The 17,974-nt window shown below is 47.2% G+C and overlaps 6 protein-coding genes across 6 annotated transcripts; 2 read left to right on the top strand and 4 right to left on the bottom strand.

The window, feature by feature from the left end:
* Positions 1–1,208: 1,208 nt before the first annotated feature.
* AO090120000444 (cytochrome P450) lies at positions 1,209–3,022 on the bottom strand (the record flags this gene model as incomplete). Its single annotated transcript, XM_001824102.3, has 5 exons — positions 1,209–1,380; positions 1,448–1,614; positions 1,675–1,785; positions 1,844–2,715; positions 2,809–3,022. The coding sequence occupies 5 exons, from the start codon at positions 3,020–3,022 to the stop codon at positions 1,209–1,211; spliced, it is 1,536 nt and encodes a 511-aa protein (XP_001824154.1).
* A 1,276-nt stretch (positions 3,023–4,298) lies between these two features.
* Positions 4,299–5,530, bottom strand: AO090120000445 (MBL fold metallo-hydrolase; the record flags this gene model as incomplete). Its single annotated transcript, XM_023237738.1, has 2 exons — positions 4,299–5,200; positions 5,302–5,530. 2 exons carry the CDS (start codon positions 5,528–5,530, stop codon positions 4,299–4,301), a joined length of 1,131 nt encoding a protein of 376 aa, XP_023092535.1.
* A 2,063-nt stretch (positions 5,531–7,593) lies between these two features.
* Positions 7,594–8,546, top strand: AO090120000447 (uncharacterized protein; the record flags this gene model as incomplete). Its single annotated transcript, XM_023237739.1, has 2 exons — positions 7,594–7,920; positions 8,055–8,546. 2 exons carry the CDS (start codon positions 7,594–7,596, stop codon positions 8,544–8,546), a joined length of 819 nt encoding a protein of 272 aa, XP_023092536.1.
* A 1,674-nt stretch (positions 8,547–10,220) lies between these two features.
* Positions 10,221–11,831, bottom strand: AO090120000448 (cytochrome P450; the record flags this gene model as incomplete). The annotated part of the gene is made up of 1 exon (XM_001824105.1): positions 10,221–11,831. The coding sequence occupies one exon, from the start codon at positions 11,829–11,831 to the stop codon at positions 10,221–10,223; it is 1,611 nt and encodes a 536-aa protein (XP_001824157.1).
* Positions 11,832–13,700: 1,869 nt separating this feature from the next.
* AO090120000449 (cytochrome P450) lies at positions 13,701–15,374 on the bottom strand (the record flags this gene model as incomplete). The annotated part of the gene is made up of 4 exons (XM_001824106.1): positions 13,701–13,854; positions 13,917–14,083; positions 14,140–15,252; positions 15,312–15,374. 4 exons carry the CDS (start codon positions 15,372–15,374, stop codon positions 13,701–13,703), a joined length of 1,497 nt encoding a protein of 498 aa, XP_001824158.1.
* Positions 15,375–16,081: 707 nt separating this feature from the next.
* AO090120000450 (uncharacterized protein) lies at positions 16,082–16,840 on the top strand (the record flags this gene model as incomplete). The annotated part of the gene is made up of 1 exon (XM_001824107.3): positions 16,082–16,840. One exon carries the CDS (start codon positions 16,082–16,084, stop codon positions 16,838–16,840), a length of 759 nt encoding a protein of 252 aa, XP_001824159.3.
* Positions 16,841–17,974: the final 1,134 nt, after the last annotated feature.

A 17,974-nucleotide genomic window follows, 5' to 3' on the forward strand; every position in this document is an offset into this window, starting at 1 on the left:
ATATATATTCTCAAGGTTGAGGAGCGGTCGTTTAACACATGACTGTAACGTTATATTTCTTGGTATTATAGATGAATGGCCTGGGAGGAGGTCATTCTATACTCTTCAGCTAGCCAGAGGAATGGGTTTGTCTTGGACCGTAACCATCTTCTAATGTATCATCCGTTGCAGTATTTTGCTACTTATTGTTTATGACATTGTGACCTCCTTTCCACATTGTGCAAGACCAAAACAACAAGAACACAACGTACGGGTGGCAGTCTTAATCAATGTGTTTCAAAGATCCACGTGCATCTCACTAACATTCCAAATCAGTCATTAAATATATACATTGTCGCTTGCACAGAACCATATTTATATAAAAATCTCTCGGTTCCGAAAATTCATATTTCCTACCCAAACGGTCTGCCTTAGATCCCAATCATGATATGCTTTGCTGAGCCTGTTAAGCCGCACTGCCTGTCCCACGCTTCGTTATCAGGGCCCAGACTCCACACATCCAGACTGGACACATTGTATCGTGAATTCATCGAACTGCAAAAATATCACATCTAAAATGTATACTGTAATATCAAAGCATCCACGCTAATGTCGGTCATGATCGGGCAAGTCGTTAAACTCTATGATCCCTACAGCTTACTACATTCCCGATGCCAACCAGAACGTTCAAATGAAAGGGTGGTGGGATGCTGACATACGAGACGGCTATCACGGGTTTCCGTTAGTTTGCACCGTTTGTGGAACCTGAGAGTTCGACTCCAAAACGTTGGGAGTCTAATCGCGGTTCCGAAAACCTGCAACAGGAGCGGCGGTTCCGAGTCGAATAGAACCTGGAGAGTCTCGAGTCCTGCGGGTGCTCTATTCATAGCGTTGTTTCTTGTGAAACTATACTTATGACAGTATGGGTTTGTCCGCATCTGATGGGTCTAGAGCAAGGGGAACCATTCTAATACGAGATACTGAATTGATTGAAGAAAGGGATGAAAACAGTGGCAGCGAAGTGTTGAAGCGTTCGCTGCTTATGTGATACTAAAGACGGCTTGAAGTCCTGGTGACTCGACGAGTGTCAGGAATAGACAAAGAATCCACGACATGCTCTAAAGCGAATCAACTCTAGCGGTTTTTCTACCGCTCTAAGTGTATCGACATTTCCTCAATGGTTCAAAGGCCCTCGCCAAACATCAATACACCAAACAATGCAAAGACTGTTACTCCCTCACGGCCTTGAGTTTAGCATGTACTTTCAAGACTCCCCGTCGTGTATATCCAGCAAGAAGATCACTTGTCGTACATACATCTTCTGGCTCAGTGTTGTGCAGAAGTATATGATACCGACGGCACATATGGGCAATCGTCAAGAACAACTCGGCTATGGTCAAACTGTCCAAAAGCATCTGATATGAGAAGAAACTTACTGGACATATCGGGGGGATATGTGAGGACTTACTTTATTCCAAGGCATATTCTGCTTCCCTTGGTGAACGCTGTTAGATGTTGCTTTAGATTCTCACCTTTCTCAGCTGCATGGATCCATCTCTCTGGGTCGAATTTCTCGGGGTTGGGAAAAAGATCGTGGTTGCGAGAGATAAAGTAAGAAGAACAGCTCATTGGAGTCTATCGGCTGTGTTAGTCATGTTTTATTGCGCCAATCGTCTATTTGAGAGGTATATTTACTCCGGGAGGAAGAATATGGTCTTTGTATCGGAGTGTTTCTGTTGGCGCTATTCGAGGGAACCGTGCAATAACTGAGTCCGATATGCGTAAAGACTCATAAACAACGCCATGCTGTAAATATTCTGTTAGGAGAGGGGGTGTGTTAAGATGCAACAAAAAGTGAGCATACTAAATATGGCAGCTTTTCAAGCTCTGCATATGTGGCAGTACTGGTACGTGCCGGTAAGATGGTTTTCAGTTCTGCCCGTAATTTCTCGCCGATAGCCGGCTCACTGCCAAGATAATACATAGCCATTGATAAAACCTTAACGGGTGCTTCTGTTCCAGCGACAAGAATTGTGATGACTTCGTCCTCCAGACGCCGACGACTTCGTTCCATATATGGTATAGATGGATTGATTAAGTTGGAGATCACATTCGGACGAGACTTTTCAGTTTCTTTGCTGGGGGCATCAGATTGTTCGTTCGCGGCCATTTCAATCGCATGCTTAAGGAGAGATTCCTGGAATTTGAACGTTGCCGCTCGACCGGGTATGAGGAGTGCCAACATTCGTGGAGACAGTGCTCGCAGCGTCATGAACACCCAGGGGAAAAATCGGTTGAAATGAAAGAAATTGGCAAAATCCACACCAGCCTGGTGAATGTCGCAATTGAAATCCTTATGATCTAGGAATTTCCAATCTTTCCCGTAGCAGATATAGGTAATCATATCGGAGGTTAATGCTGAGAATACTACATCAAGAGCCACTGGGGTCTGGGTTTTCTCGAATACCTCCAGGCGCCGCATCAGCTTCTCTACCCTCTCACCAATTGCTGATGAAAATTCCATAACAGAGCGCTTGGAGAAAAAGTTCTGAAGGATGCTGCGTCGGAAACGGTGCTTTTCAGAGCCCACGGTGGAGACAGTAGACTCGTCGGCAGCGAGAGAGCGCACAAACCCCTCATACTTATCACGCTTTCGCATCCCTGATGCATATATCTCGTTATAGAAGGTGGGATCGATGATATGGACCTCCTTTGGATTGATACGCACAATAGGGCCTATACTCAATTAGACATCTGGTTGCTATTATACACGCAGAGAGAGGAGCAAGAAAAGAACGGAAGATTAAGAGAAGGGGAAAATCAACAGACCGTACTTCTGATGCATTTTCTCCACTTGGAATAGGAATTTGCCCCCAAGGATCACATCGTAGTAGAACTCCAGGAGATGTGAAGCGGCAGCTAGTTTAGGGCCAGGTATTTTTGCCAGCGGATGGAAATATAAACGATAAAAGATCCTAGTTATCCAGAAGAGTCCCGCGATAGCCACAAGAGCCATCCAGGTCCAGGCCTGGTCCATCACCATATTTTCAACTGCAGGCAGATGGCCTTGAAGTTTGGAAATGGATTTGGAGGCAAGATCAGATGGCACACCGAGCTATGGGCGACTTATATCTAGGCTCCAGGAGAATTCATATTCTTGGACAATGAACAATAGCAATCACCCATAGTTACATTCTGAAAGTATAACGTGCACGAATAAGAAACTGCTAAGGTATTGGTCAAAACTTGTTTCAGTCATTATATATTTGACTTTTCATAAATTTTAATTAATCTTCGTTATACATGCCTTAGTCGTAAGTATGTAATGCGAAGGGTCACACAATGACATATAGCCGGCATACCCACCAAGTGCAAGCTTTGTCATATACCTCCATCAACTTTTGGGCGTGTAGGTTGGACAGTGCACATGATGTTATACAATAAGGTATGGGAAGAAACAATATCCTTCATCGGATTCTACCATGCATCTCCGGCGCCGCCGTAACCCCCCAAATGTTGATATTATGTCTGAGAAAAGAAGATGTGAAAACTGTATGCGGTGGAAAACCAGTAATCTATCTACAGAGAAGGCCGACAATAATGAACTCAGGCTGGCTGAACTAGCTGACGCTCAAGGAAATCATGCAGCTCGGTGTTACACCGATCGAAATGAAAGGGCAACAGCGGCTAGGATATGAATGGCTGCGTGTAGACAACCCCGAGAGCATGACGTGTATATTGTTCCATGGAAGGGGCGGCTGACACGCTGAATGAAGAGTAAGAAAACATGCAAGGGGTTCTTGAAAAGGACGACCCATATGTTGTGTAGCAGACGCACAGGATAACCTACGGTGAGCAACCTTTCAATTTAAGTGGGCTGTATGAGATTGGAAGCTGCAAGGAGTTGTAATTCGTATGCTGCTTCATACTAATCCTAACCCCTCCTAACCTCCTAACTTCGAGCACAGCTATCACTGAACATGGTCCGTGTAATGACCTCAGTGGCCCTTTCGCTCAGCAGTTACACAATATTCCTCGTAATAAGTATTATCAAGCCAGCATAACGGTCTCCTAACACTGGCAGACGGGCGCAGCTAGAGAGGGCGCATCTTAATAGATAGGGAACAATAGGCCCATCAACCATTACAATATCTAAGTGTAAGAGATATTGAGACTGCCGCCTGATTTATCAAGAGTGCGCAGACTCCGGAAACCCACTAGAGTAAAAGTAAAATACGGACGACTCGGTTCATAAATAAAATTATCATCTCGGTCGACGTGAAGCAAAAGTTACCACGGCTATCAATCCGGTTTAATGGCTACATAGATCGACTAATTGCCCCGCTAAAGTCCTTCAGGAATCGCCAAGCCCCGGCTTCCTTGTATCCCTCCACGTTCCAGTCGGTAATCTTCTTTGGGAAGAAGGGTAAGATATCCAGAAGACTCGCATCATGCGCAATGATTATCAAGACGTTGGCCGAGCCGTCGAACACAGTCATTTTATCGAGCGAGGCCTCAGCACTTTCTAAGTCTTCATTGAGTGCGGCATTCAGCTCATAGAACGGGGTGACTTTCGTCTTTTTGCCTTTCGCTTTCGCTGTCGTAGGGGATATATTTTCGAAGATATAAGAGGGGCATGCAGATGCTGAGCAGGTAACCTTGTCAAGCGGCGACGGTCTGATCTCTATTGGAAGTGGGAGGTGTTCTGTTGGGCGGTATTCACCTGGGTGATGAGCGACATCACCCCCAAGAAGGATGAAGTGGTTCTCCGAAGTACGGGCCAGAGCACTGATGTGATTATTGGCTATTTTGAAAGTGTTAGTAATTCCTGTCATCACGGTATAAAGATACTCACTGTGTCCATTCGACCTCAGTAGATACAGGCTACCATCTTTGAAAAAGTCGATAGCCAGAAAGCCTCCAATGTTTACGGCACCACTGAAATCCAGCTCCACCAAGTTGCGCCCAAGGAAGGCATCATCATTCACCAGAGCGTCCGCATTCATAGGATAGCCTAGAGATGTCGTTTTGTCTAGCTTAAATCCAGGGCCAACGACTAGCTCTGTGGATGGAGGGAACAGGGATGGGTCTCCAGTATGGTCCATGTGGTGGTGGGACCAGATGATAGTGTTGATTGATTCCAGGGGAATTTTGGCCTTGGAAAGTTGATCAGCAACATCTTGTTCAATCTTCACAACTGCCCTAGCAGATTCGATTTGGCCTAGGACTTTCAAGCTGCCGTCAGTCTTCATGGTACTTCCTCATCTACAGCACGGCTAATAGACCCCACCCAACCAACGCACGGGTAATAGCCTTGCTTACTAGTTGGTGGTAGCTTCTCCCTCCAATCCTTTCTGGGACCAAGGTCAAAAAGGACCTTCTTGCGCCTCTTATTCTCGATCAGGAAGCTGTAGCAAGGAATATCTAGCAAGTCATGTCCTGGGATAGGAGATTGCAAGATGTAAACCGCGGGCACAGTTATTTGCCCAGCATGAATTATCGACACGTCCACGGTCGAGCCTTTGAATTCAGGTAGGATTAAGGAAGACATGACTCGATGTGAAATCAATTTGTGCTGGCGAACGGGCCTGAGTACGAGGTTCTGGAAAAGCGTGAGGTTCATCAGTTTGCTTGCCCATGCAGGTAGCTCGTCATCTCTCTCGTAATCAGATCTCATATTCGCCCTTCACAACTTCCGCTATGTTTAAAATTCACTACGATGCGGGCGTGCTGCCTATCTACGAGGGGGCGCGGACCTGCCTTCTCTGACACTACGGCCTATGACCGCAAGTGACAGGTAACACGTTGCGGCCAGACTATTTTCTTCCTGTTTCATGACAGCAATTCTACAGCACGACTGGGCGCTTTGTCCTGAGGAATGCAGAAGCTGGAGCGGTCAACAGACTGTGGGGTGCCACGGTGCGTCTGGTATTGTCTGGGAGCTTGATGTGTGAGTTCCTATACTCACCGCTATTTTTTGATTTCTTCGATCTGAAGTCATCTATCACTGTCCACCTGTCGAAAGCAACTGTCGCGCACTTAACGCATGCATCTTGGCAGCCTGATACGTCTCTATACTCCACGGAGTCAGAGCTAGACATTCGAATCTACCCCTCAAAGTTAAAAACTTCTACCGCTACATGATTCTGTATACATTGTGAGGTTGGTGCGGCAGGACATGGAGATGTTCAGTCTTCAAACCGTTTGAAGAAGATACGGATGGATAGAGTGGGTGCGGTGGAGTAACCCCAGAGATCGTATTTGTTACCTGGATTTAATCCAACATGTGCGACAATGTCATATTTATCCAGGAGGACAATTAATCAAGATGGTAATAATAGACCAATGCGTCAATGGTATAGAGTTTGGAACTCCTCCATACATACCGCTGTCTGACGGATACATTCCTCATGCCACTAAGCAAGGCAGGCCTTGCACCAACAGCCTCCAAAGATGTAAATTTTGGTTTTTAACCCACCGTTATGTCATGATCTCGCTCATGGACCGTACGAGGCGTTGTTCTGCACCACCACACACTCCATGCATATCGATGGATAGGTGCATACTGTATACCTTCAACTCGTTTGTCCACGCAATCTTTCCAAATGAGCCCGCAGATCGTCTCGCGGGTGAGCATCCTCTCAGTCTTTGTTGAGCAGTCGTGTTAGCAACGAACCTTCAACAGCAGTGATTGGTCTGGTTATAACTCGTACACAGCTGTGCGGTCCATGCATTAACTTGATTTTTCGGCTTATATTACATCGCAGCTCAGAGGTCATCCCCGAGAGAGTCCTCTCAGACTTTTAGGAATAGGCTTCTACGAGGTATATCCTAATGCGTCAAAACCCATGACTCGGAGAAGTCGTCACACTGGGGACACGTAGCACGCACGGATCTTGCGTGCGCAGATGTCGATGCACTATCATTTCTATCGTGTAGCAGGTGAAAATTATCGAAATACTTCAGAAACTAAAGAATTCGCTGTAAGGAGAATGGGTTTATGCTGCACAAATGATCGGTGTTTACCATCAGAATGTAGCTTCACATGTTTTGAGCGAAGAATATGCGTCCTTGCATCCTTGCATCCTTGCATCCTTAAGGTCTTGAATCGATTGATACATGTGTGGTGCGGTCACAAGAGATGTGACTGCGCTTTTACAATTGGAAATGCAATTCCGGCTTCCTAAGGTATTTCACCGGAGACTGAACCCGGCCTTAATGACGTGCAGGAATTACGTATATATGCAGTTGAAATTGCAACAACGCTAAATCAGGTGTCATTGAATCAGAATACTGCGCTTGCCGGCATGCAGCCCTGCGTGGCCGAGGTAAGACCATTGCGATAATCCGACCACGGTGTCACAATGTTCGCGATTCTTCCTGGGGGAGATGGCAGGATAAGCTCACCTTCGTGACCTGTAAACCTATCATGAATCGAGCCCAGGAAGTAGACCATGTGTCATCTAAAACTTTGGTACCGGGAAGAAGGGTCCACAGAAAGAAATGGAAGAGTATTCCATTTGCCTTATTACCTGGATCTACCCACATTTATCAGACAACGATCATTTCCTTATTCCTCAGTCCATCTGACTCCTATTCCCGACCACATCAGAAATGTCATATCAAAATATGACAATGTTATATTGGGGGACGGGCACGGTGATAGTCATTTCCCTAGCGCTGCTGGTCAGGCTTCGCGATAAACGGCATCCTTCTACTTCCTGTCAGGCAGACGACAATGTGGTCATTATCACTGGCGGCTGCAGCGGACTCGGACGAGAGATGGCGAATATATACCGAAAGAACGGAGCCAAGGTGGCTGTCCTCGATATACATCTTGGAGACAGCCACAGCATCTTAGGAGAGACAGTAAGGTACTACAAGTGTGATGTTGCAAACGAAGAGCAAGTTGAGCAGGTGGTGAACAGGATAGAAGTTGAAGTGAGTTCAGACTCTTTGACAATACATACACAAGTCTGATAATCTAACTTCGGAAGCTCGGCACTCCTACCATCCTCATCAATTGTGCCGCAACTTCAATTAATAAGCTTCCCTTCCACGAACTCCCAACTCAGACGTTCTCAAAGACCATCAACACCAACTTGATGGGACCAGTACACACTATTCGCACTATCCTCCCGCAAATGATTGCCAGCAAAAGGAATGCTAGCATTGTTAACGTCAGCTCCGTTGTCGCACATGTATATCCCGGGGGTCTGTCTGACTATACTGCGAGCAAGGCTGCATTGAGTGCCTTACATCACTGCCTCGATGCAGAGGCACGCTATTACGGATATGATGAGCGGATTAAATTCTTTCTTGTGGAAGTTGGACAGATGGAGACTCCGCTTTTCAAGTGGGTGAAGACGCCATATGAACTACTTACCCCGGTGTTGAGTCCCAAATATGTTGCTGAAAAGGTAATTACTGCTGTTGAATCTGGCTGTGGGAGGCTCATTCGTTTGCCACGATATGCGAGCTGGGCGTGCGTTTATGATGCTCTTCCGACTGTGATGCAGCAGTATGCTAGACAGTTGGGGGGTTTGGACCGGGCTATGGCTACGTAAAGGGTTTCAAATGAAAAATTATGTACGTAGGATGCATATATCGCGCTCTCAATTGACCGCGTTTCTTCCGCCGTTGGCCCTGTCCCAAAGATGCCATAGCCACACCGCGTCAGGTAGGTCCAATCATTTTACTCTATAGGCAAGCCGACCCATGTCAAATCCACTTGCTATGCTTACGGAGTTGGATAATCCAGCTGAATGGGTATCTAACACCATGCATTAGGAAGACTCTGTGCATCTCCTGAAACGCGTACCATGATCATGGACCTCATGATTATCGGTAACGTCAACCTCCCGTTGCATAGCCAACGTCTGCAAATTCTTCACTATGGCAGAGAGATAGGTCATAAAGCTGGTAGTCTCATAAGACGTTTACTTCTTGAAGTCCGAGTCCGGCGCCGCATTAGAAACACCTCCGCGGTCCTCGTGATACAGATAGACCATAGTGAGGTCAAAGCAACGTGACCCAAATCTCCCGTCGCCCGACTGATAGTTTTCCGAGTTTGGTCGCGAAGGGACTTAAATTAGGAATTCGAGACTTATTTGCCCGTAGCTAAAAGGAACCGCGGGGCGGACAATTAATTCTCGATCAGGCCATTTATGAAAAGCAGGTTTCCCGGTTCTCCCGTCATGCCAATGTCCCCTAACATATTTCGTATGCTAGCATCGCCCGACGCAAAAAGAATCTATCAAAGCATTGCCAGAGTCCATCCAGTCCTTTAAGACAGTGAAAACGATCCATTGACGTCTTGGACATAACGTCAAGTTTCACCTTGTTCGTATATGTCCACATTTGTAACGCCGAGGCTCCGTGAGGTCAGGATCCACTGCCAATTTTTCGGAGCGTCCTGGAACGTATCACATAATCTCCGAGCTCTAAGTTAGGGATTGTGAATGCTTAGCAAGGAATCTCTCCTCGCTCCAACTCGAACCACAAATCCTGGGCTGTGACGTATCTCGAATCATGATCCCAATAGACGACCCTACCGACTAAGTTGATCAGATAAAAGCTCAGATGAGGCCATTCAATGCGGTGAAGATTCCCACAGTAGGGCCCCCCATTAGAACCAAAGTTCTGTTCCCCCCAACAATAAAGTGAAGCAGATAGAATACTACTCGCGTGTCAAGGTTGGTCAAAGTTAAAGGCAGGTTTCGCACTATGACGGAGCGGACCCGTATATGCGTAGTTTAAGGCGTTGCGGTGAGATCTGGCATCGGCCCAAACTTGGAGACTCGTAGGTACAGTAAAGCTTAATATCAGACGTGGAACGATGTTCAAAGCATTTTCTCTGTCTTTTTTCTAGTACAGAGTAATCAAGCTCATCAACAACTAGGTCTCTAGCGTGAAGTTCATTGTTTGGCCGAGGAGCAGATTCGTTTAGATATGGGGCGGTGCATACTGGTCGAAGGGCACACAAAGAGGAGTAAGAATCATGAAGGGAGGGAGAAAACGTAAGAAGACCATTGAACCAGCAGACAACTTCAAACAAATTGAATTGAAGACTTACAAACTCCAGGAATCCCGAAATATAAGAGTACTATATACCCACCACGGATAAGACTATCGGCCGTACAAAAATGCAAGAGTGGAGAGATCCCTAATGGAAACCTTTCACAATGCAGGCTCAGCCCTCAGCAAAGAAGTACAGAAATAAACCAATGTATGCCCAATTCTTACGCAGACGAATCCTTCTGGGCGGCTGCTCGGCTCCCCATGAGGCTCTCGATTTGGCCCAAGATCCCATTGACATCTTTTTCTGCCGAGTCCCATTCCAATTCGATAAGCCGCTGATGGACAGAACTCCGCACAGATAAAACTGCGCTGAAGGTAGCTGGTGGCGAAACTACTCCCTCTTTCATATCCCACGGATCCAGCTCCACCCTAAGCCCATTTTCATAAGCGTGATGAAAATTATACCCCCAGATCAGTCGTGCTATTGCAATGTATAATGAGTTCTCGGCCATCTGTTTTCCCGGGCAAGCTCTCCGACCAAATCCAAAGGTGCTCAAAGGAAGATTAGGGTCTTCAAGCCACCTTTCCGGTTTGAACGCATATGGGTCCCGGAAAACTGCATCGTCCAAATCGAGTGTCCAATTATTTGGAAATATAGTAGCTCCTTCAGGGATACTATATCCCATAAATTCACCAATCTTGCTCGGTGCATGTGGAATTCCCAAGGGCGCGATTGGGCGCCACCTAAGGACCTCCTTGATGAAAGCATTGAGATAAGGAAGTCGCGGCATGTCTTCGAAAGTAGGCATTCGGTCATTCCCAACTGATTCGTCAAGCTCCAATTGCGCATGGCCAATGCATTCCGGATGGAGAACAGAAGCTAGGACAAAGATTTGAAGTACGGTCGCAGTAGTCTCGCTTCCAGCCTCATAGAGAGCACCCAGAATATAAACAATTTCTTTGTTGCTAAGGTCTTTTGTTTCGTTCAGCGCAATGATATGCTTAGACCAATTCCACGCGGGGCTTCTTAGGCCTTCCAGCATTTGCTGTTCAAAAAATTGTACCGTCTGGGCATGCAAGCGAGTCCCAATCCGTTTCCATGGAGCGAAGCATCGAGGAATGTAGTCCAATACGGGATATACCTCCACGATCATATTCTTGGCTTGGTCAGCAGCCAAGGAGATATTTTCAGTGATCTTGCTAGCTTCAGCTATCTCGTGCCGACCTGGTGATTCCAGCCGTTTCCCGTAGGCCAGTGTAAACATGACACTTGATGTGTAACGACGAAAATGCCCCACAAAGTCGCTTGATTTAAGCATGTCGTACACGATTTGCTTGCTTTCGATGTCTTGAAGATAGCGATAGGCCTGTGTTCGATGATTGGTCAAAAGCTCCCGTTGAATCCGATGGTGTATCCGCCATTGATTGCCATATGGAAGTAAGATTGAATGAAGCCCTTCTGAAACATAATCCCCCGCTACCACGAACCGTGGCCTGGAGCTGTAATTGTTACCTCTCAACTCAAGGAGCTCTCGTGCAACCTTGTGAGTACCAAGAGAGATTGCGATGCGTTGGCCCAGCCGTAAACTTATGATTGGACCGTATAGCTTGTGCCAGCGTTGGAGAGCCCTCCAGCGGTTTCTCCGAGGCATTTGGTGCAAGTTGCCTATGACTGGCAGCGCAGGCGGCCCTGGTGGCAGCCTTTGCTGCTTTGAAGACCATGCACTGGAAGACCAGCATAAGCATAAGGCTACTAAGAAGAAAAAGCATAAGCTGTTCCTCGTTATGCCGAATGGGTTGAAACTGTCGAGACACCATTCATATGAAACCATAATTGTCGAAGGATAGAGTACTATTCCAAATGAGTACAATTGGAGCGAACAAGATTATGGCGTTGGGATTTGGCAGGCCTGTCGACGATGTTGGATTGCGTATCAACAAGGCGTGGATGACCAGAATGCTCAAAAGCGAGACTAGTCGTAATTCAAGGGAGTTAATGGATAGTTCACCACGTTGCCACTGGTGATTCAGGCTATATAATTAGATCCCAGAATCGTTACACGAGGTACAGTGAGCAGCCAGTAACGTTAAACATTGCCGTAGATGTGTATGGAGCTGTTTGGTATGTAGCTCGCATGACCTTTGGTGACCGAATCCGTATGTGGAGAAACGAGTTCTTCTGCAAGGCTCAGGCACTACAGATGAAGATTAGGCTCCGGGCGGGTCTTGAGAACATCACCAGGCTCTGTGTGAGGCCTGAAGCGGGCATTAATGAGGGGTGTGCAGGATGGTGAGAGAAATGTTGCACCTTAACTGATAGAGACTGCCACTTACTTTATCCAGAATGGGCACATTCCTAAAAACTATTAGAGTGAATCGCTTACAGGAAGCAAGGAGAGATGGATGGGGGGAAGGGATGAAGCGCTTGGGGTTTTGATGTCACACAGGGAAGTAATTAGTCAGGGTTCCAGTAGAATCCCAGGATTATGTACGGATTAACGATATATGAATGATATGATAACCACCAAGATGGTTTTATTAGTATTGACGCCCTTTGGTCATTTTGGTAAAATAAATTATAATTTCTGCGTTTTACAGCTCATACCGCTGCAATTGAAACTTTCTGTGGTTACACAATATATAGGTACTACATTTGGGATGTCAGCGTCCTGCTGATGCGTGCTGGGGCATATTACCGCCCCACGTCTCGAGGGTATGAAGGATTTATGTGGAGCGACCCACCGGGTGCTCCTTACCTTTCGTAGAGTAAATTAGCCTTTAGCATTGCAGTTGTCGTAACACTGTGTGTTCTAGGCATCTATGACGCATTCCAACCCGCCCCCTGACATTCGTTCTTTTCTTCATGTCAGTAACTTCTGTATCCAAGATTAGCTCTGCTTGGTTGATTTTGATCTCTTTCGTTTTGGGATCACTAGCATACACTATCTCTCAGCTTGCTCTGCAACCTATCTCTACCTGGTAGCATTGCAATATAGCATGTAGTGGAGTTCAAGGCTGCTGTAAGATATTCTTAATTCCCATGGAGTGCTCTGATTTGTGTTCTCGAGAATGGGGAGAGGACGGGGGAAGGATCTAAGGGGTACTTCTGACCCACCTGGCTAAATCACCAGATATCTTGCCCATCTTACTTTTCACGTGTAGCCGTTGTCCTTGGCTGCATAATGGGTGACGAAGGCCACGCAATAGCTGCAAAGGGCTAACCTTGGTATACCAGCACTGTTCCTTATGGTTCCTACTCTCTACTACCGCTTATATTCGTTTCTTACATCTGGAACCATACATGCAAACTGACGCTTATCTTCAGCACTTGGGTCATATGTAAATATAAGCGACAGCCGGAAAATACTGTGTTAGCTCTCAACCCCCAAAGCTGGACCTATTGCTGTAGAATCCATCATATGCTCCAATACGTGATATTTCCCCGCCCTTTTACTCCCCGACCAGACTGTAGTCCCTCTCCGTCTATACGACTTGGCAATCAACCAATTCCCGCAATCCAACTCTGACTGAAATACTGTACCACTATTCCGGTGATGGGTGGGAAGGTGGCAAGATCTATGACCAGGATCTGGGTTCAGATGACACCTGCGATTGTTGTGCCTGCTGGCGATGGTTCTGACTGCGATCTAACTGACCTCGTGCCTGATAAGGAAGCAGTTAAAGACAAGACGTGTGGAGCACTAAATGCGGGGTGTCAGTTTAATTAGAAGCGGGCCCTTGTCCCAGATAATATAGGCCCGTTGATATGCCCAGCTAGAGCACTGCGGTGACAACTCTAAATCAAACTCCCATATCAACCGCGCAAGGATTAAACTGGCCTCTCCAAAGGCCAGACTGAAATATTGAATCGCAATCAGCCTTCCACTCGACGTTGTCCACAAAGAGAGGCAACTAACTTTTTCCCCGGACACGCTCGTGGGCCCACCGAAAAGGGCTGCATAGCACCTTTAACATCGTTGTCACCAGGACCAGTATCAAGCCAGCGTTCTGGGAGAAACATTTGAGGGGTATTAAAGTTTGAGGAGGACTGGTAGGTCGCCCACGAAGCGACAGCAACAGATGTCTGTTGAAATCAGTCATTTTTCCATCTCAATTATCTATTACAGTGGGCTTCTTTACCTTCTCTGGCACGAATTGGCCCGAAATTATAGCTCCCCCAGGGGGTACAACGCGCGGCATGCCGAGCGGTAGCGGCGGATACATCCGCAATGCTTCTTGGAGCACGGCCCTCAGGTATGCCATATTTGCTAGAGACGAGAATGTCATCTCTGTCGACGAGGAGAAACGGTTCCGGATTTCGGACGTAAGCTTCTTGTACACCTGCGGATGCTTCAGGAGAAAGAATGTGCAGCCAGACAACAGAGTCGCGGTTGTTTCACTACCTGCCATCATCATGAAGCTGTGATTGGACAAGACCTCCTCTGTGGAAAGTGTCGAGTGAGGGCCTTTGTTAGCTCGGAGGAAACTGTTAAATGTTGGCAAGCTCGAGTCCGATCCCTCTCCCTCAGGGATCTTAGAGGCGATGCAACCCAACTTTTTGCTTCGATGGTTGAGAAGATCGCGACAGAAAAGTCGCACTGCGGTTTTGATAATCCAGGAGAGGTTTGGGAAGTACTTGGACTGGCTAAGAAAAGCCCATACCTTGATCGACCCGAATAGCATGTCCACCCACGGGTGGTTCACTCCATTTTCAAGGCAGCCGAGAGACTGGCCAAAGAGCTCATGGGCCATGAAATCGAACATTATATAGTTATACCATTCTGTCAGGTCCACAGCACCACCCTCCGTACTTGTACTGGCATGCTGGAGCTTCTGAATGAGAGAATCAACAAAGGGCCTCAGAAGGTGCTCATGAGACTTCATCGCTCGCTCTGAGAATGCCCGGAGAATTGATCGCTTCTGCCGACCGTGGACGCCATCTGGAGCGATAACAACACTTGGAGCTTTATTTTTGGACGTTTGATAGAACCGCATGTCTTTGGGGAAGTTCCGCGAGTAGCCATGGATGTCTTTCCACGCTTGCTCGGTTCGATAGCTTAATTCGTCTGGAGCAACACGGACAACATCCCCGTACACATCATGAAGCTGTCGGACCCGCCTATGTAGTGTTCCTTGGGCGTAGGTCACCGCGTATGGCAATCTTGAAATTGTCCAGAAGAAAGGACCCGGGTAATGACTAAGAGGGTGACGGAATCGATTCGAATATATTCTCCACGCCGTGGCTAAAAGAGCCTATCGTCCACTGGTTAGGCTTTTGAAGACTGTTTTTCTGCTGGCTTGGAAATACTCACTAGAAAGAGTAATTGGTAAATACCGTGCGAGACACTCATGAAGGTGGTTGGAAGAACGAACATGGCGTGAAGAACAGCTTTGCTTTGTTAGGAGTTGAAGAGCAGCTGCGCTCTCAGACGACTACCACACGTTAAGCAGATTATAACTTGAAGTGGTTCTAATAGAGTTTGGAACGATCAAAATCAGGGCTGTTCGGCGTCTGCTAGCCCGCCGTTACACAGTATTGCGTCGTGGTCGTGTTGAGGACCCAGTATGGATTCGGTACGCATATTCTTCACTGGTGTGCAGGCCACCTCAGCCAGCCTGTATCTATGTTGCCACTCTTTCACGACATTAATTAGAGCACAGTGATTTCAGAAGCCCTGCTCACCGCTTTTTCTCTATCAAGGCATGGCGGTCAATGACATAGGAAATGCAAGGAGATGCACTGCAGGAAACGAGGAAGCAGAAGGCGATTACTGGGATGGACACGCAGGGTGGTGCATTCTGGGACGAAGTCTTGAAGTATATTTTCAGTCGCGTGACGAATTATTGTCAGTGTCTTGAAATCGTACTAAGTGTCGAGTTGGATTTAATGGTCATGAATTTCCCCTCCAACCACACCCGCGATTCTACAGACGAAGTCCACTGTACACTCTCCATATCAGTCCAAGTTCTTTCATCCAAATTAGACTGCTAGGTACGTACTAGAAAATTTCACTATACCGTCCCCTTCAGCAACTTCTAACACCCTCACTAGTTTCATCGACATTAACCAGCTATTGTCACCATGGTCTCTATCAATGCGGCGAATCCTAGAGTAACGACCATCCTGGTTGATCTAGGGGGTGTATTCATGCATCCACAGCTGGAAAGCAAGTTGGCGACTCGCGAATCGGCAATATCCTTGCGGAGGATCATGTCGACGGCGGTCTGGATGGATTACGAAGCGGGACAACTGAGTGATCGAGAATGTTTTGATCAGCTGGCCAAGGAATATCACTTTCAAGCAAGTGACCTGGCGCAGATAATCAAAAGCTTTCGCGACACTATCTGCTATGATCAGGCCACTGCCTCTATCTTCAAAGAAATCAAACAGTCTGGGACGCGCATCTTCCTGGTCTCCAACATATCAAAGGAAGACTATGCCGCCCTCCGTCACCGCTGGGACGATGAGTTCTGGTCCATATTTGACCGCGTCTTTACCTCATCAGATTTAGGCGTCCGCAAGCCCAGTTTGCGGTTCTACCGTCAAGTCCTTCGAGCGACGCGGGCACTACCACATGAAACCTTCTTTCTAGATGATAGACCCGAGAACGTGCTCGCTGCCCTCTCCGTCGGGATGAGAGGGACATTTAACATGTCAGAGCTCTATCGGACCCTGAACAATTTGGTTGGTGACCCTGTACAACGAGGGCTTGGATTCTTGCGACGACAGAGGGGCCACTTTCCTACAACTACGCAACACGGCGAGCCAATCGCTGAGAATTATGCTCCTCTTCTGATCCTGGAAGCGTTAAAAGACCAGTACGCTTCGTTCTTATCCTGATGCTCACAGCTTACTGACCCTGTTTGAACAGGAGCCTGGTAAATCTTAAAGCCCCACCTCGGTTGTGGAACTTCTTCAGCGGTCAGTCTGTTATTACTACTCTGTCTATCTCTGCAAGGGTGTCACTGAACCAGTTTCAGGAGATCCAAAGTACACAAGTGATGCTTATCCCGACGACTTGGACACCACGTCCCTCGGCCTGCTGACGATGCCCCCCGATTCGGAAATAGTCCACTCCATCTTGGATGAAATGCTTGATTACATCGACGAAGACGGCAACGTGCAGGTTCGCTGTCAACGTCCATCAAGCCAGACCACAGTAGTAAAGCTAACTTGACACTGAGGCATACTTCGACAAATCAAGACCACGGGTCGACGCAGTCATAGCCCTCAATGTTCTGACACTATTCCACAAGTACGGACGTGGCCACGAGCTCCCTGAGACGACAGAGTGGATCTACAGCATTTTGCTTCATAGGGCATATATTAACGGTACCCGCTACTATCCCAATGCAGAGTGGTTCCTCTACTACCTAACTAGACTTCTTCGAGTGTCGAGTGATCCGACGCTCAAGGAGAGGATCGAGTCTCCTCTCCGGGCGCGTGTAGCTGAGAGGGTCGGCGCTGCCGGCGATGCGTACTGTCTGGGAATGCGAATATTGGCGTGTAATTATCTCGGGATCGACAATCATCTCGATCGCCGGATACTCGCCGAAATGCAGCAAGAAGATGGCGGCTGGGAAGCTTCCTGTATGTATTTGTTTCCCGGGGCTAAACGAGAGACCGGAAATAGAGGAGTCACCACGGCATTTGCTGTCAGGGCCCTCAAGGAGGGGCCTATCTATCGGAGCAGCAGCATGGGTATTACTGGGGCAGGAGATACTATCCCGCGCTAGATTTAGTCATCTACCTAAGTCCAGCTCCAAATTGCCAGTGAAGGGGCTACATAGCAATCCAGATTTATCGCCCAAGGGAATTCACAAGCTTTCCGTCAGCTCATTGATCTGACCAACGTTGCTGAAAGGCCAAAATGGGAACTGTAGTAATACAGTACACTATTCGTTCTGTATATAAACACTCATGTTCTTAGATATGAAGAGTAGCCATCAATCTTCCTCTGCATTACAACATGAC

The sequence above is a fragment of the Aspergillus oryzae genome, chromosome 5, assembly GCF_000184455.2.
Source record: "Aspergillus oryzae RIB40 DNA, chromosome 5".
NCBI classification, from domain to species: domain Eukaryota; kingdom Fungi; phylum Ascomycota; class Eurotiomycetes; order Eurotiales; family Aspergillaceae; genus Aspergillus; species Aspergillus oryzae.